The sequence below is a fragment of the Dryobates pubescens genome, chromosome 8, assembly GCF_014839835.1.
Source record: "Dryobates pubescens isolate bDryPub1 chromosome 8, bDryPub1.pri, whole genome shotgun sequence".
Taxonomy (NCBI): Eukaryota; Metazoa; Chordata; class Aves; order Piciformes; family Picidae; genus Dryobates; species Dryobates pubescens.
In genome coordinates, this window is record NC_071619.1 from 40249093 (window position 1) to 40268911 (window position 19819).

At 42.2% G+C, this 19819-nt stretch overlaps 1 protein-coding gene across 2 annotated transcripts in view; it reads left to right on the top strand.

The window, feature by feature from the left end:
* Positions 1 to 19819, top strand: part of STXBP5L (syntaxin binding protein 5L) — a 255306-nt gene that overhangs the window by 204815 nt on the left and 30672 nt on the right. For both annotated transcript variants that reach the window (XM_009906530.2, XM_054163231.1), the window contains one exon: positions 560 to 625. In XM_009906530.2, the coding sequence (XP_009904832.1) occupies positions 560 to 625 (66 nt within the window). The remainder of the gene's footprint in view (positions 1 to 559; positions 626 to 19819) is intronic.

Consider the following 19819-nt stretch of genomic DNA (forward strand, 5'->3'; position numbering starts at 1 on the left):
CAAAAAGCCTGTGCTATACCCAGACAGCATTATCACTGCCTTTGTGTCCTTTAAGATGAGCTCTCTTTTGTGAATTCAGAGAAGAAATCCCAGTACTGCATAGTAGTGGTGACATTTTTGTATTCACTACCTTCACACCGTTGCTTTTTTGGCTTTTCTGCCTCTCTTTTAAGATTTCCTCCCTGCATTCTGCAGCAACTGGAAACACAGAGCTGTTCCCCCATCAGTCTGAGAGGGTTTGAATTACTTTGATTTGTTCTTCAAACCAAATTTGCTTGTTTTCTCTCGTTAGGCACAGTCACTCTTTGTCAACCCTGAAGCAATCAGAAAACAAAGCTGACTTAACAAGAGGTGTGATTTTTTTTTTTTCTTTTTAAGCCAGACTTAAATTTTTGCAGTGTCAGCCTGATAGCTGCAGTGATCAGAAACAGATACTTCCCTTGTGTTTCACACCATTCCTTCCTCCAAAATGACTCTGAAGTGCAGAATATCATCAACCAAGAAAGTTGAAGCATGCCCTGTTAGATTGTAACTTAACTTTTCAACTCCATTTTTTCAGGCCTGACTGAACTCAGTGACAGTCCAGTTTCCCTGGAGCTAGAGCGTTGCAAGTCTCCCACTTCAGGTAAAGGTGATTGGCTTCTCTTCCTGCAGTCTGTATAAGCCATTCATGTCATGCATCACTGTGTTTCATTAATCCCTGAGAAGTGAAGTGCGTAGTTACAGTTCCAAAGAGAAGAAATTACTGGAGGAGTGCTCATTGCACAGCACAACAAAAGCCTAAGTCTGTTTACCTGAAGAAAAATCAAATGTACGTGGTGCATCTTGAGGGCAAGACTATGAAAACATTGGAGTTAATGATATTGCTCAGGTGTATTCCTGCATCCTCCTGTCAGAAGCTTGTTTCTCTGTTTTCTTCAACGACTTTCAGAGTTCTTTTTTTGGTAGAGAGCCCTCACAGGTTTGGTTCTTTTTATATATTATGCATATGTGGCCATAGAGAAATTATTTGGGAAACAGCAATCTGGAGATGGCAAATTTTAACCATTAGAACCTGCCAGTGCTTGAGTTATGTAATTTCTAGTGGAAGCAGAAGCTAAAATAAAATGACATATTTATTTACCAACCACTTTGATGCAGCAGTGGACTCTTGGCCATTAAAAAACGTGTGTTTCCCATTTTACCCTTCAGAAGGTGGAGTTCGTCTCATTCCTAGAGACTTTTTCCTGCAAGTGCCTAGCCTGCATTGATCTCTTTAATGTGAGTTCACTGTCTTAAAGGTTGTTACTTAGAGCTGTTTTCTAGTAGCTGACTTCTGAATGTGATGGAAAATGAGGAGGTGTAGCTGTGATGCATTCATTGTGCTTATGGTATGCATATCACACTTCTTTCTCTTGTAGTTTGGTAAGTACTGATAGATACTCCCTCCCCACCCCCCCTAGTTATGGCAGCAAATTCCCACAGATATGCTATTCAAATCCTCTGTTATTATTTCCACATATTTTATTCTAACAGAACACATTAATTTTGAATAGAGGCCACTGTCCCTCTTGACACATCAAGAACTAAAACACAAGAGCTGTTTTGAAGTATGTATTTCCTTCTCCTGTTTGCAACCTGAATTCCATAGGTGTACAAATGTCAAAGGGCAATAGGCTATAATAATACTGGCATGACACTCAGGAGCTCAAACTCTTGAGCCAGGAGGCAGAAACTCATGAGACAGGCTTTCAAATCAAACATTTTGGAACTAAGGTATCATTCATCTGGTGATTGTGTGGCTCACTAGGATTCATCTTTTTCAGTCTTCTCTGCAGCAGCGAGCTACAAGCTCTTTCTTTTTAACTGACAACAAAGCTATGACCAGCTGGTGAGCACGTGCCTCTGTTTAGTTTCATAACGATGAGTGACTCCTACAGCACCTTTTTTTTTCCAGCAGTAAACTTCCATTTTTTCACTCTGCTCTTGGTCCAAAATACCTACTTGAGTTAAATTTAACATAATTCACTTCAAAATGTATTCTGCTTTTCTGGGCTGGAAATAATTCAGCAGGGAAAACGTGGCATGTTTATGAACCTCTTCTATTTTAGCCCCTCCATGTTGTTTTTCCAAGCTATATTTGCATCTTCAAATGTGAAATCAGGTGCAGTGTTGTGGGTGGTAACTATTATTAGCTATTATTAGCTTTTTGAAATAGAAGTTACCTTTACTGTGACTGATGTAAATGATTAATTAATGCAAAATTAAAATAATTGGGCTTTGGCACACCTGCTCTAGAACTGGACAAAACCCAGCCTTGTCACATGGAGTAACTGACCTCAAATTTGTGACCCCCTCCCCGCCCCCAGCCAGAATCTGGGAGCAGAACTGCTTTGTCCTTAGCAGCACATCATCACATCTACATTAACCTTCATGCTGGCTAATACTTCTTTACCTTCTTGTAGAAAACAGCTGACTGGTCTGCATAGTTACAGACTTGTTAGGCAGGATCTTTCAGCTCCTAGTCTTGTCTTTGATCTATTTATATCTCATGGCACACAGGGTCTGTAATAGAAGTGTGCTGTACTCTGCAGAGTCCCTCGATACCTGTTTGTAAAACCAGTAACCATATTCCTATGCTGAAGATAGGCCAAGACTTTATCTTTCAGAAATCTAGCAGAAAGAATACTTGGCTGCTAAGTCAAGTGATTCAAGTTGTTCCTCAAAGAAGGCCCTACTGGATATTGCTACGTTAAGAACTGAAAAGGTTGCAAATACAGAAGGAGTGGAGTTTGATTTCTTGCAGTTTGTTACGGTTGCCTGACCAGATCAACATCAGGCAGTGACGTTCATGCCAGATTGTGCACACTCAGGGCCGCTATGCTTACACAAAGTGCATGTGGAGGACACTAGTCTACATGACAAACACTATACACAATGGCACACTGCTGAGCAACTTCATCCTCTGTTCCATCAGTGGAACGTTGAGGTGCTCCTGTGCATGCTCCACGACAGTGCCTAGGAAGAATCCCTCCAGCACAGCGGTTGCAGCAGAGACACAAACAGTTTTACATCTGGGAGAGCCATTAGTAAATCAGTCAGATTTCTGTTCCACCCAGGTTTGTAAGAACATTGTTGAGAAGGTTTCTTGGAGAGCTAAAAAAAATCTCATGCCTCCTGATCTCTTCACCCTGAACAATGCTTCACCTGCCTCTATTATGGTTTCCCTGAAAAAATGTATTTTGCCTACAACATCCTACTCCTTGCCCATGTTTTAACCTCAGACTAAGCTGCTGCAAAGCCAGCCTAGGTCAGCTGAGTAATTCATCTTTGTTGTTTCTCCCTGCTTCAAATCAGAATCAGGCATCTGTGTTCTATCACTGGTATGAGTATTGGAGCACTGAGCGCTCATTGCTGAAGAATACTCCTTGTTTTACATGCAGGGCTGGTTTCCAGTTCTGTGCAAATCCAACTTCTACCACTAGGCAATATTTTAAACTCTCTTTTCAGGTGCTCCTGCACAATTTACTAAAGCATAGCTATGCAGACAGTGTAACTGAAAAATCAGACTCCTGCTCTCAGTTCCTTGCAGGCTAGAACACAGTGGGTAGCAGCAATGTGAAGAAACGCCAACCTTGCATTTCAAGAATGGTAGGCAGAGGGGAGGAATAATCTTCCTTAACCACTGGTATCTTATTATAATTACATCAGGATTTAAATACTGTAGTGATATATTTCCAATACTCTACAGGAAGACACAGGTTGATGCAGCCATGATGCAGCATGTTTCATGAGAGCAGTGATGCAGCATGGCATACCACGTGGAATGGTGGTTGGCTTACACTGGATCCTACGAAGAACAGCTGAGATCAGGATTTTTCAGTACCACCAGAATGCTTATTCTTACTCCTCCATGCCATGTTCTTTCAATGGGGAAGGTCAAACTGCATTTTGACCATTGTTTGTGATGTGGAGGTCAAAAGTGAGGGCTTTATACAACATTCGCTCTACAATGGCATGTGCAAGCTCAGTGGCTCTAAAGCAGTAAAAACCACTAACACCTTGTAAGCACTCATAAATGCTGCTACATCCAGTTCTGATGTTTTACAGAACAGTGCCCATTCCAGTAAAGTTTACCTTGATTTTTTTATCATCTGATTAGGAAAGAAATATTCAGGAGCTCTTAGCAATATAAGATAAAGAATATAGATGCCCCTTACTGCATTAGCCATTTATGTGCAGCTTGATACTGAAGTATGCCGCTGAGAATACACAGGAGCACAAGCAGCAACGTAGTGAGGACAAGCAAAGGCATCTTCAAGAGGTCATTTAACTTTGTTGTGTGAGATGCAAGGTACTGTTTAGAATTCTTTCAAGTAATTTCAGCAGTCTGTGTATTGGAGAGTGAATTTTCAAATGTACATTCCAAAGTGGAAGTGCGTTTGTGTGTTTTCTCCCAAAACATCACCTTCACCTTGGGGCTCACATCCAAAATGCTTTTAAGGCTCTAGAGCCTAGAGAAGGGCTATGTAAAGATTTCCACAGATGATTCCCATGAGCTTTGGAACAGGTCCCTAATGGCAAGAGTACAAGTTTTCCTATGTATTGGGATTTTTAAAGTGCTGCTATACTGATTTTTTTTCTCCACTAGTTAAATCTGCTGGGATTAGACCCATGGCATGCCAAGCTCACACTTTCCTACATGAAATGGTTTTAAATAGAATATTGTTAAGTTTCCAACAGTCACTCTTTTTTTTTTTCCCCCCCTTTAAACTCGTGGGCAACTGCAAAGTAGCTGAGGGTATTTGACTCAGGTTGAAAATTATGTTCTCGTGGCAAACAAGCAGGAAAGTGAATGCCTCAAGGCATTTTGTGTGTGTGGAAAACATAGAATATCATTTCTTTTGAAGCGTGATTATGGATGACAGTGCCAGCATACCCATTTCTACTTATTTATATGAAATTGAAAAGAATGTTTGCTAGTCAGAAGGGAAATTAATCAATGAAGAGAGATTGGCTCCTGCACTGTGAATACAAGGTGCATTTTATCCCTCTTTCAATATGTGAGGGGGTTTCTGATCAAGTGAATTCATGCTTGTGTAAGATCTTGAGATTAGCCAGGAACAGAGGGCAGTGTGATCTGGCAGAGGGGAGGATGTGGGGACCTGGGTTTATGCTGTGGTATCTTGCTCGCAGGGAGCAGCAGGGGAAGCCCCTGTACAGCCCACAGTGCATGGCTCACGATTCAAGAGGACCTGAGCTCACCAGCAGGGGCCAGCCGCTCCTGTGGTCTGGGAGACAGGAACTAAGCAAGGGAACAGGGCCAAGCACGGCCGGGTAATTGACAGGTCCCAGGACAAGGGAGGATGTTTGTCTGTGAGTCCAGGTCTGGATCAACAGGGCAGGCACAGGAATGGTAGCAGCAGGATCTGTATCTCAGGGCAAAGTGGGAGTTAGGTTCTGCTTGAAAGTAGCTCCCACGGGAGAGTGCCTGGGGCAGTCTGCCTGAGGCCAACAAGGGAAAAGGGTTGCCTTTGCAGTTCAGAACCCCAGTAGCCAAACCTCCAGGACCTTATCATGTAGCTTGTCCAACTGAGAAGCTAAACACTAAGCTCTTAAATCCATGTTTTAGGAAGGGGAGGCTGGGACAGCTATTGCAAAGTGTTATGGAGGCAAAAGGTCCCTAATAGAAGAAGAGCAGCATGAAGTGACCTTCATTTTGAAAACCAGTAAATTCTCTACGGTCCTGCTGTTATAGCTGAGGGAATGCTGTGGTTGTGAGTGCATGTTTCTTGATTGTGCCTTGGTATTTTCATTGAAAGACTGATAGGAACCATATGGAGACAAGATAGGAGGTTGTCAGGTCAGGAGACCGTACCTGCTGCCTCTGTGTCCCTTTCTCATCCCACTGCTGCATAATCAGACTGTGTGCACATAAAGCTCTTTTGGGCAGGGGCTGTCTTGCCTTGCACTATGGCATCACAAGTTCGTTGGCTGCCTCCAGCATGAATGCAAATAATAGTAACAGCTCTGGTAGCCTGTTGAACCTTCATGCTCTACTTCATTCTGAAATGAAACTGGTTTTCAAAAGCTCTTTCTCAGCAAGACAGGTTTACATGCATGATCCTCCTGTTTAATGAATGCAGAGCTAGTAACACATGCATAACAATAGGTACCAAGAGTAGTTTACGTAATATTCACATTCAGAGAATCATAGAACCATTTTGGTTGGAAAAGAACTTTAAGGTCATCAAGTCCAACCATGATCTAACTCTGGGCAATTCTGGTGCTTAACCACGTCCCTTAGCACCACATCTCTGCCTCTTTGAAACACTTCCAGGGATGGGGATTCAACCACCTCCCTGGGGACTCTGTTCCAGTATTTGAGAACCCTTTCAGTGAAGAAGGTTCTTCTAACAGCTAACCCAAACCTCCCCTGGTGCAACTTGAGACCATTTCCTATTGTCCTATCCCTTGTTACTAGGGAGAAGAGACTGACCTCCCACCTGGCTCAACCTCTCTTTCTCCAGACTAGGCAACCACAGTTTCCCCAGCCACTCCCCATAAGACTGCTCAGTTTAATAGTAAAAAGTTTGGATTACCTGCCCCCCACCCCCCTAAAGTAATATGCACAGTTTCAATCACTAAAGCATGGAGGAGCATGACTCCTAACTTGGTCAGCTCCACTTCCTTCATTTCCTTATGTTGTGTGTCTCCTTTAGTCTGCTACTCACCATGTCCTCTAGTCTATTCCTGTACCAGTATCCTCCTTGTTTTTTCCAGTCCTCACTCCATTCAGCATCCTGTGTCTGTGTTAGAGTGCAACCTTCAGTATGGCTATTTTGTCTGTGTGCAGCTGCAGCAGCTCCCAACTCCAGCCTCTTTAGAGTACTTCAGAGAAATCAGAAAGTGCATACTTTGCATGTGCTGTATGAGCCTGCATACAAAAAGTTGGGAGCTATTTCTGCAGTCTGGCAGTTCAGACATATGTTCCACAATTTTGGAACAGCTGTGGCATATAGCAAGAGATGCACAATTCTTGTTCTACAGAAACACCTGTAGCATGGAAATAAAAGAGGTTAAACCGTCAATTTGCAAAGCTCAAAGCCTCTGTGATGGCAGCACTAATGAAGCTCCTTGGTGTTAAATGCAGCTAGGTTTTATAGCTCTGAAATATCCTAATTTATACCCTAGGTGAAGTGCCCTACAGTCTTCTTTAGGAATTGGAAATCTGTTTTTTCAGAGGGCTGGTTGGGCCAGATGTTGTCCTTTCCTTTAAAGGAGATTGTATCACAAGTGATGCTTCTTTCTCTTCCTCTATAGCAAATTTGCTGATTTTTCTGGAGCAGAATCCTCCATTCAGAGTCTGAAAGAGTGTGTGACAGCTGCTCTGATACATTAAATGGTTTTCAAAAGACTGTTCCGAAACTCAAGCTGCCCTTTGTGTGAGAGACTGAAATGGTTGTAGGAGACTAACACTTGGTATCCAAATTAGAGAATTGTCATGTCATAGTGTCAGTGATGTATGTTTTGATCTTGGGCTGATCTTCACCTTGTCCCAAAGCACCCAGTTAAAGTGACAGCTGAAAAGGGGTTACTGGAAGGGCTGTGCTGGTTCTATTCATACCAAAATGTTGCTCAAGAGCCTGGAAGGCTGCTCTGCTCTTTCCTGAAGGAAGAAAGAAAAACACCTTCCAGAGGTGCCAGGGGGTATTTTCTTCTGCCACATTGAAGGCTTTGTAGTTTATGACACTGCAAAAGAATGCAACACCTTCTTTTTAGGAGCTCTGTGACTTGAAACGGTAAGTGGCTGTTCTGGGCATCCTTCTGACCTAAAAGCCTATTAAGCAGAAATAACAAAGGACTTGTTACTTCTGTTCACATATCACAGTGTTCCTGGCACTCAGGTACTTACCATGTGGGACTTCTCTAAAAGAAGCATAATCATTGCTTGACAGATTCTTCATAGTTCACTTCCAGAAGCAGAGAGTATGGGTAAGGGGCAAAAGCCAGAAAAACAATGTGGGAAAAAGACTGAATTAAAGCAAAGTGAGAGAATCCTGTTGGAAATTAAATCTTCTGAACAATTAATTTAAAGCATCTCTTAAGGCATTCTTTTAATCAATTCAATGCCATTTTGGCTGGTACAAGACATGCTTCATTTCAGTTCTCTGGTGCTCATTGTCGAAGAACATGCTCATGTCTAAGGAAATGAAAACATTTTTGAACAGAAGCAAAATCGTGGTTTTGTTGCATAATTGGAACACAACTGATAATTAAACCTGCAGTAAATGGAGTGCACTATTTCCATGTCTGGGTAATGCCACATTCTAGCCTGAAGCTGCTGTATTTCGTTTCTGTGCAATCTGTCTTCCTTTCCATAATATTGCAGTGGTGTCTTGTGTCTCCATTACCTGTGCAATATGCCCCTTTTTGTCCCTAACGGTGTCTTGGAGCTCTGATGTCATCAGAACTCACAATTTCATTGCACTCCCTTATTAAATTGGTGTTTCAGGATTTGTGCTATGCTGCATAACCAGCATTTGCAATATTTGCCTTAATCTCATTTGTGTTCTTGTTTGTTTTTGTTCTGAATCATTCCTGTCATCACAAGGTAAGATATTGCAGCACACAGACAAACCTGTGTAAAACACCATTCACTTCTTGACAGCTGGAATAATGTGGGTTTTTTCCAGTGCTTCTTTCTTCAGTTACATTATGTTGCTGAATGGTGTACCTGAACACATTTAAACCAAAATTCTGCCTTTATATGGTGATTTAAAAAAAGAGGGGGGGGGGAGGGGGGGGAAAGGAACTAAAAAGAGAAAAGAAAAAGGCAAAAAAAGCTGCAAATTTGCAACATGGTGTTGACCAGAAGGTGGCATGATGTTTTCCCTCACTCAGTTTTCTTTCTTACCTATTAACAACTGCCTTTCTCCTTTTTCTGTTGTTTCAGTTAAAGGATCAAGAAAGTTAAGTCTGCCAACAGATCTTAAGACTGATCTTGGTACGGTAGGCGAAAGCCAGCAGCTTTAAACTTCCTTACATCCATTGGCAAAGCATTTTACCAACTGATTCATGAGATAACACAATAACCTTGGAGGCTTTGTCGGAAAAGGCTTTCTAAAAACCACCTATTAACCCATACAGTTCTGTTGGCAGCTCTCAGCATTCTGCTTGTTTAATGTTCATTTCTTTCATGTGGACGTACTTGCCACTCATTACACACTGCGTGTGTAATATTTCGTTCTGGAAGGGCTCCAGGACCTTTTACACACCTGAGCCATTGTAAGTGGCTGTCACTAATGTTTACCTCTGCCTGTAACACCCAGTGCATGCGCTGATTTATTTCCCTGATGTACAAATTTCGTGCTGCAGCAGCAGCGAGATGGTTCAGTATCTCTATTTTGTGGTGTCTTTGAAATTCTGAGTCGTCAGATCAGAAGTCAGTCATTTGTGTCTCAATCCTCTCCTTGTGACTTACCTCAGCCAACTGTCAACTAGGGAGTTTCCTTAAAGCTTTTTCTCTGATGTTTCAGTGGAAATTCATAGTGAGAGCAGAAAATTCCCCTCAAACAATTTAGAATTAAAATTCAATATATTGCATAGCCTAAACATGTTGGGGGCAAATCACGCCCTCTTAAATGCCCATGTGATGCTCTTAAATGCCCATGTAATGCTCTTAAATATAGAATAGAATAGAATAGAATAGAATAGAATAGAATAGAATAGAATAGAATAGACCAGACCAGGTTGGAAAAGACCTTTGAGATCATCGAGTCCACCCTATCACCCAACACCATCTCATCAACTAAACCATGGCAACAAGAGCCCCATCCAGTCTCTTCCTAAACACCTCCAGTGATGGTGACTCCACCACCTCCCTGGGCAGCACATTCCAATGGCCAATCTCTCTTTCTGGGAAGAACTTCTTCCTAACATCCAGCCTAAGCCTCCCCTGGTGCAGCTTGAGACTGTGTCCTCTTGTTCCGGTGCTGGTTGCCTGGGAGAAGAGACCAACCCCTAGACTAGACTAGAATAGATTAACCAGGTTGGAAAAGACCTTTGAGATCATCGAGTCCAACCTATCACCCAACACCATCCAATCAACTAAACCAGGGCACCAAGTGCCTCATCCAGACTCTTAAACATATAATGGGGATTTCTCCTGTAGTTTGGGTTCAAATATGTGGTTCATGCAATGGTTTTTTGTCACTGTCTTTAAATATTCTCAGTCTCAAGGAGTCCTTTCTAATTTTGCTCTCATGGGAAGTTGCTCTGTAAGGTGACTGGGAAAAAAGCCACAAAAATCATGTAACTATGTCTCATTAGTTTGAGTTTCTTCTTAGAGACAGAAATTAAGAAGTTGGATCACGTCCTTGCATAATGCAGTTGAAGTTAATTTCTGTCACCAGGAATCATGGGCATGTATTAACCAATGTAGCACTGTTCCCTAAAGCAAGAGTCAGGGGAATAAATATGTCTTCCACATTATAAATGACTGAGAAACTTGGGAAACTGCTAATAGCTTCTGGTAAGGTTAGGTACATAAATGCTGGAAAATCATTGGAAAAGTCAACCCAGTTTGTCCGGATTTCAGTGTACAGGGTCTGATTGAGGTGAAATAACTTATTCCCTCATTAACAGTGATGCTTGAGAAAAAAGGGTTGTAGGAATACACCATTAAAATTTTGGAGTGGAAATACTCCCGAAGGGTAAAAGGCATGATGTAGGCAGCTAATATACACCTGTGAAATTAATATTTATCACTAATTAAATGGGCAGCTGTTAAAAGGGAAGGCAAATACTCAGAGTATCAAAATAGCCAGAGGGTAGGATCTAAGGCTAAACTAGAATAGAATAGAATTAACCTGGTTGGAAAAGACCTTGGAGATCATCAAGTCTAACCTATTACCCAACACCATCCAATCAACTAAACCATGGCACCAAGTACCTCATCCAGTCTCTTTGTGGTAGGTTGAGAGAGGGCCTAGCTCTCCCTCCTCCACAGAGTAAGAAACCACAGCTAACCCAGTTGGAGGAGCAAAGCTATATATTTACAAGCATATATGGAAAGCAGGTTATATATAACACAATATATACAGGTATTTACAATATATACACAGAAATATACAGCAAAGAGAAATAACACAACAAAAATCCCTCCCCAAGGAGGGATCCCCTCCTTGGAACCCCCTCTCTCCCCCCTTACCTCCCTTTTTCCCCAAAAAGGGGTTAGAGAGAAGGAAAGGCAAGTTGTTAAGGAAAAGAATCGTTATAAAGCTTTCAAAAGCCCATGCAGGATTAGTTTTTGCTTATCTCAAGGCCAACTCCAGCTAGTCCACAAAGAAAGCAGGCAGGGAGAACAGGCTGAAACCCACACTCCCAAACTCCCAAACCAAACTGAACTGAGAAAAAAAAATTCCAACTGCTTTACAATTTAAAGTTGCATTTTATCCATCCACCAATGAAATTCGTTCAGAATATCAGAATGTTTTTGTTCTAGTACCGAAAACATTTAGCCAGTGTGTCCCAGCACTGTTTGTTCTTAAAGGCACAGCCTCAAACGATCACACTCTTCTTAAACACTGCCAGTGAACTATCTCCGGTAAGAAGGTTCCCTTCTCGGTGGGACCATCTCTGGCCACCACTCCTCCCTTTGCCCGTGCCCTGCTGGGCTCTGGGACTTGAATCTGGGCCAAGCCTGCTTCGGTTGGTGTTTCATTTCAGTAGTAACCAACACCAGCCACCTGCCATGCCCAGAGCGGGCTCCGGCTCACGTACAGGCAAGCCCCCTGCACCCATTGCTACAGGTGAGCTGGTGGCTGGTCCAAACCACTGCTCCCTTGCCCAGCCCCGCAAGTCCCCTGCCTGACCCGGGGGAAAGTCACCGAGAAGCCAGCCGGCCCCCTGCTCAGCCAGGTGGCTTTGAGCAGCCGCTGGGTAGCGCTGCTCCGGGAGTGCCTGGCGTGCAGCTCCCTCGTATTAGAATAGAATAGAATAAACCAGGGTGGAAGAGACCTTCGAGATCATCGTGTCCAACCCATCATCCAACACCATCTAATCACCCCATGGTTTAGCTGCTCTACAGATCAGACTTCTTTTTGTTAGTATTATTAAAAATAGAATCTTGAAGGATGAAATAGATGTAGATGTTGAACTGTAACACAAGAAGAAGATAAATTTGACATGGAAAAGGCTTGAATGTATAGATCCTTTTAGAAAACAAGAAACAAATCCATTTAACTAGAAGTGGTGAGGGCTTTAGTGTATCATATAATATTTGTGCATCAGAGGGAAAAAAATGGCCTTACCATCAGCTCTCCTGTAATCACACAGGGAGCTGGGCAATACTGTAAGCACTGCCTGAATATTGAAAGCAGATTTCTGTTTAAAAAACCCAAGACATAATGACAACAAAAATAGCCATAAAAATCCATCCCCCAAACCCCAAGGACCGGTGAGGAGGACAAGTATGTACAAAAGGAGAGCTAGAAAAGTTAACTGGGTTCATCTTAAGACCATAGGAAGCACAATGACCCATTGTAAATGGGTGACATATGTAGGGAAGTTTGAAGGTTGATGGAATGAATCATCCTGTGATTTTGTTCACACAACAGATGTACTTCTACCATTCCTCTATTTACCTGAACTGATTGCATTTTAGTAATGTAGAACAAGTATAAATGAAAAAAATAAGTCTAAGAAGGTCAAAAATGAGTGGAACACCATTGATTTTTTCCCAAAGCTTCATAAACCCCAGAAGATGTGATCAAATTGTCACTTAAGGGTTATGTTCATTGTTGGTGCCACAGCTATTGGGTACTCTGTACTCATATTACCAAGAAGCTTGGTGGATTGCTAAGGATAAAGCCTGTGGAAGTAGCATGTGTAAGTTGGTAGACACACGTGGCTAACCAACCACAGCTGATCCAAAGCCATAACAAACCCCCTTGTTTCAGATCTCCTTCATGACTGTCTTAGAAGGGCAGAAGACTCCTGTTAATTGGGCTAGTCGTTAAAACTGTACTGAATTATAGATTGCCTAGTTTACAGCAGCCTGGAAAAAAGCCCCTTTTAATGTAAGGAGCTAAATTTAAATGAGAGTTCCTGGAAAAGGTGATTAATAATGTCTGCATTTCATTTACTTCTGCTTCAAAATGTCCTGGCCACACTGGCAGAGCTCTTGGAGATTCTTCATCTACCGTTTGGCCGTTGCCTGATTTTTGTACCCATTAGCTGAATATTCATGGGATGACAATACTCTCTGGCCCACACTCCTTGTAAAGATGTTCAGGCCACCATTTTCAAATGATCAGGTGCTGTGCATCTGCTGGCTTTGGCTCCTAGCTTTTTACAGAGCACTGATACATCGCTGGCTCTTGGCACTTACTGCAGCTAATTGGGAAATACATTAGCATTTGGCAGTTCACAGTTCTGCTCCCTTCTTAGGATCTGGCTCCTGTAATGTCCTTGCTTTCACTTTGCTTTAAATTGTAATAGTGGAGGTTAAGTAGAAGTTAAATCTATTTCAGGTGGAGGTGCTGCCAGCACTGAGAATTGCTTGGGGAGTAGTTTGCTAGCATTTAAGGGAATAATGTGTGATCTGATCACTCAGGGCATTCTAGTTAAACCTTGTCAGGATTGTCATGATTTAAAGGTACTTTGGGACTCCATTCTAACCCTCGTATGATGATAAAGTCGACCTCAGCATCTTTTTATTTTGCTGTAGTGATTACTAGCTGTCCTTGCTGAGGAACTTGGCACCTGTGGATGCCATAGCTCCACACAGAAATGTGAGAACACCCCATATGTGGGGGACACAGTCAAACTTCTTTAGCTTCTGCAGCTCATAGTAACCTAAGGTTTATTTGACTTGGCCAGAAGAAAGATGTGACACCGGTGTTGCATATCCTGTACAGTTTATTTATCCTTCTGAAGCATCTCTGGGTTCTTTCTGAACCCAACATTGTCTCCCAAAGTTTTCCAAGAAGATATCTTCATTTCCATGCAGTGAAATGAAGCATGGGGATAATCCTCATTCAATCAAGTGGAGACTCTGGGATCTATCCAGACAGGTACAGAACAACAGAATGGTAGGGTTTGGAAGGGACATGGTTTAGTTGGTTGGGTGGTGTTGGATGATAGGTTGGACACGATGATCTTGAAGGTCTCTTCCAACCTGGTCTGGTCTGGTCCTATTCCATTCTATTCCATTCTATTCCATTCTATTCCATTCTATTCCATTCTATTCCATTCTATTCTATTCTCCAGAGATCATCTAGGCCAGCCTCCCCGCTAATGTAGGTTTGCCTAGAAGAGGTTGCTCCAGGAGCATGTCCAGGCAGGTCTTGAAAGTCTCCAGAGAAGGAGACTCCACAACCAAGGGTTTTGTTTAAATTTCTTTTAATACAACTGCTTTTCTAGAGGAGTTTTCTAACTTTGCTTCACCATCCACTTTAAGGATCAGCTTGCATTTTTCTGCTGGGAGGTATTTCTGTTCATCTCATTAGAAGCTTTCCAAGTTGCCAGGTGATCACAGGGAGCTAGACAGAAGTCCTAACTAAAGACGGAGATACTCAGTAGCTGCTGATTTTTGTTTCATTCCTATGAACAGATGGTCTCACTGTAAGAATTTGTGCTATCACCTAGAGTTTATTAGCCAAATAGCAAAAGAAAATGAAAATAGTGGCAGACATCTTTTGTTTCCTCTTGCTGAGCTGTGATAAATATAATTTCCTACGCTTTCTGCAGGTATTTATAAGCAGTGGATGAATTCTTTACGAGATCAAAGATAATGTCACCCATTCTATACAGCAGGGAAGAACTAGACAAAGTACCAAGTAAATCTCTTCTTTTTTTTTTCCAAGGATTTGAGAAATGTGTTCTGATGCAGAGACCCAGAAACTGTAATTCTAAAAGTTGGCTTTACAAAACACAAATTGTGGTGGGTTAATGCCCATCCTGACAACAGGGGTGAGGGCTTGCAAGTGGTTTGCCCTCCCTGCAGGGAAACTGAGTCTGTTCCACTCCCCCCTCCCTGCCTAGCTAGGGTATAAAAGGGAGGACACTACAGCCATTAGCTCTTTTTGGTTCCTGCCTTTCCTGGAAGAGAGCTGCTGCAGCTGCCTTCCTGCTCCTCTGCCACGTGCTTGGGCCTGATCTTTCTCCCTGCTGCCTCCATACCTCTTCAGAGAGAGACTGGTTTTGTATTCTTGTGGGGTTTTTTTCCCCCCTTCCACCCATCCTTGTGCTTTGCCCTTGTGAACCTTACCTGCTATTGTTATAGTGTAAAGAAAACTCTTTACCTCTCTACTTCCAAGCCAACTCCAAATTATTGCTTGGTGGATTTGCTCCTTCCCTTTCTTTTTTTCCTCTCTGTTGGGGGGGAGGAGAGGGGAGCACGGGAGAGATTCTCAGCCTTGCCCCCACCTGAGCTCTTAAGTCCCAGTTAAGGCTCAAACCACTACACAAATGTAGGGGTCAGACAAAGAAGCTTTGGTCAGAAGTTGGTATTCTTTTTATGTCCATTTTGTACAAGGTTCATGGGATCTGTTTCCTAAAAGATTTATGCATATTGTAACATACTGATATGAAAACACCCACCATCTGAGGCCTTTGTATTTGTTTGCAAGGGAAGTGTCTACACCTACAAAATGGTACCTGGATGTCATAAAGAATGCCTCATTTTTATAGTAAGTATGAGTGCTGGGGTTACAGCAATTCTTGCTTTACCCTTTCCAAGTATTTAACAATAGACATGAGGTACTGGCAGGATTATGAAGCTTTTTATCCATTTTTGCTTACTGCTGCACTGGACAAACTGGCAGGGCATTCTGTACTCGTGTTTTGGGATCTGTAATTGTTTCCAATGCTAAAGAACATATATCACTGCTAAATTTCTGACGAGTTGCTTTTCTCCTTGCTCTGACATTTTTAGCAAAGGCAATTCAGATACCCAGCTGTCACAGTGCTTTTCTCTAATTACCAAACAGTATGCATTGAAAATGATCCTTTGCAGTATTTTTTACATGCAAAGGATTTTATATGCTGTCCAGTGTGTGTCTTCTTTCACGAGGGTAATTTCTGTTCACTTCTCAGTCTGAAATTACCACATGAATGGAGGAATCGTCTGAACTCTGCTTGTAGTTAGAATCATAGCATGATCAAGGTTGGAAGGAACCTCTGGAAGTTGCCTGGGCATCACCCTGTTCAAAACATGTCTAGTTAGGACAGCTAGGTCAGGACAGTGCCCCACTGAATCAAGAATGCCTCCAAGGACAGAGGCCCCAACCTCTCTTCCAGTATTTGATCAGCAGCAGAGCAAAAAATTTTTGCCTAATATTTAACCAGAATTTCCAATCTTCCAAGATGTGCCCTTTGCCTCACCTCTGAGAAGTGTCTGGCTCTGTCTTCCCCATAAACTCAAATCAAGTACTTTCATATGTCAATAAGGTCTCCCCTCAAACTTCTCTTCTTAAGATGAAAAAAAGACCCAAAGCAACCACAACCAAAAAAACCCCACAACAACAGCAACCACCACCCCACCACAAAACACCACAGCAATTCTCTGTGCCAACTAGTTGATTCTATGATTCTATTCACCATCCCTGGGGGTGTTCAAAAAACATATGTACATGGCACCTGGGGACATGGTTTAGTGGTTGTGGTGGTGTCGGGTTGACAGTTAGACCTGATGATCTTAGAGGTCTTTTCCAACCTTAGTAACTCTGTTACTCTAACTCCCTCACCAGTTGGAGGGGCCCCTGCAGAGCTCATGCCTTTATGTCAATGTATTACCTGTAATGGGGAGCTCAAAACTGGGCATAGGGCTTGACATGCAGTCTGACAAATACCACAGAGCAGGGAAGGATTGCATCCCTTGGGCTGCTGGCTGTGCATTCCCTGTTTCAGGGGAGGATGTGGTTTGCAATTTTTTTTTTGTGGCAAGTTTTACCACTATTAAGATGAAAAACATTGTGGTTGGACTAAAGGCTTTCACTGTTACAAAAATTACTTTAAACATTTGGCCTCTCTGCCTTTTCACATTTTCAGGCTTGGATTTTAATATTCTACAGCCAGGGCCCTACTAGGCAAGAGTTTCTTTCATCTGCTGAAGGTCAGGTGCATGACTGCACCAGTTCATCCTTAATTAAATGAGAGAAGGTTTATGGTCCAAGGTTTTTTAAAGAGACTTTGTATTAATGGATGTATTAGCACTCTGCCAGTCCAAATGCCTGTAATAGGGGGCGAAAAAAAGGCAACAAAAGGTGGCCAGCAGGTTAACTCTGCCAGCTGTTAGAGCAGAACAGACATGTGCTGTGTGATTATATTTCAAATGCAGAAAAGGGACTTCTAATTCTTCCAGATTTGATATAAACCAAAAAAATAACCCTAAACACAAAAGCCCTAACTGATCCATATGCAAAATTTAACAAGCAAGTAGTTCAAAAGGGAAGGTAAGTGCTTAAAATGGTCAATATGATAACCTAACTGAAGTGTTTATAATTGATATGGTTAAGTGTAGCCACAATGGGAAGGCAGTGAAATTTGTTAGCTGAAACAGCAAAACAAGCAGTGAAACTTACCACACATTCAAGAGTTGATAACAAGATGATAGGGAGCTGCTAGGCTCACCAGCTTAACAGATATGCACTGGTTTTAAGTTCTCTATCTTAACTGAAAGAAGAGTTCCTTGCTTGAGGACTCTCAAAGGTAAGTTATTTTCCACTCCTTTCAAGCAAAGCAAGCACATGTACACATCACATCACATGTGCTCTTCCATTCTGTGGTGTCTGTACATTTATCAGGTTCTCATGCTCTCCTGCTGGCAAATTCTGGGGCTCTACATAGATTTACAAGACCTGTCTAGACCTAGAGGTCCTCAGTAGTAAGTAACTTGGATTGAGATTGAGCTGTCACACAGACCCTTGTCTTTAAGCAAAGACTGGAGCGTGAGACAGGTGGTCTGATCGTTGTGTTTGGATTTAAAGCAGCATCAGAAGTCTAATAACTAACCTGTTTGTACAAGCAGAAGAACATTGAGAAAGTAACAATTTGGCATGTATAATTATTTTGACAACAAAGTGATTGCAAAAGAAGGGTAAATAACTCCTCTAAATCAGAAGCTGTCAGCTGTGAAATCTGGTTTTGTAGCGTTCGACCAGGAATGAATGATTTATACTAGCTTATCTATTGCAATAACCTGGTATGATATCTGTCAAAAAAATCTGCAGTGCATCATGTTAACAGGTTTGAAAAGCCTTCTTAGGATTGTTTGTTGCATAAAAATTATGTGCAAGCTTACTTGTATTTCAAATGCCTGATTTGACCATGTCTGTGCCACTTTCTGTGGAGTGTTTGCAAGGTTTCTATACATCGATGGAATTGTGCTAGCCTAATTATTTCAGACTTTCTTACCACTAGTTAAAAACAATTTGTTGAATAATCAGGGGAAGACTCTCTGGAAGAATCTGATTATAACAGACTGCAAACACTCTCCTTGTCATTATCTTGCTTTCTGTTTGTTCATTTCAGATGGAAATGTGGAGTTCTGTTTAGAAGGTCTCCAGCTCGTATATGTCATGCTTTGTTTTTGTCATGTTCAGGATGAAAAAATGTTTCCAGTCCAAGCTTTTTGGAGAATTTTCTGTGCCTGGAAACAGAATTAAACTCAGATATCATTTTTTTTTTCCACCTTGAAAATGCAGGTCTACAGCTGCTCACAAGAAGTGTTCAGGACTAGTTCTTAATATCCGGGGTGGTCTTGTGGTTCATCCACACTACTTGCGTGTTTCAGTGCAGCTCTCTGATGTCCCATGTGCCATGCTGCTGTTTCAGAATTGAATCAAGTTTTCTGTCTGTGTTTTCCTGGTCAATGCTCAAAGCATGGCAACAATTCATGCTACTTTATTCTGTTGAGGCACGCTGAGTGCCAGGCGCTGTTTGAGATACTAGCGTGGTGTTAAATGGTCGCTAGAAATTCAGCAAAGGATTCTGAGGGGCAGAGTTAGATCCAAGGAGTCCCCAATTCCCCCCCACACACACTGTTCTCAGGTAACAAAGTTAGATTTATTTTCAGATTTGCACTGCCAGGTTTGGGTTTTCAGATGTTTGGGTTTCCAGAGGTGGCTTTATGGCATGTATTCCTACTGTTCTTCATTTGGAGAGTGTTTATTTGGTGTTTCAGTTTCGTTGTTCATAATTGCAGGCAGTTTTTTAAAGGGGTTCTGCCAGCGACAACATGCTTAGCATTTTCACCCAACTTCACAGTATTTTATATACAAATAAATGTGTTCACCCTGCTGCCAAAAAAAACCCACAACCACACACACACACAAACCCCCCACCAAAAAACCCACTGGGTTATCAGCACCTTATACTCTTAGTGTGGACCTAAATGTCCTAGTAGTATGTCAATAGGGCAGTTCATCCTTCCTCTTCAAACTGATGAAGATATCATAGTATCAGAGTATCAGTCAGGGTTGGAAGGGACCACAAGGATCAGCTAGTTCCAACCCCCCTGCAATGGGCAGGGACACCCCACGCTAGATCAGGCTGGCCAGAGCCACATCCAGCCTGCTCTTAAACACCTCCAGGGACGGGGCCTCAACCACCTCCCTGGACAACCCATTCCAGGGCTTCACCACTCTCACGGTGAAGAACTTCCTCCTGATGTCAAATACAGCCTTTTGCTGGCAGTATGTTTGCACTAACCTCTTCTGCTAGGGCTCACACCTCCTCTCCTGCCTGGTTGACAGAGCTGCACCAAGAGAAAACTGTGATCCTGACTTTTTAAGGGATTTTCTTCTAAGAATAATTTGTTAAAAGTTGAAGGTGT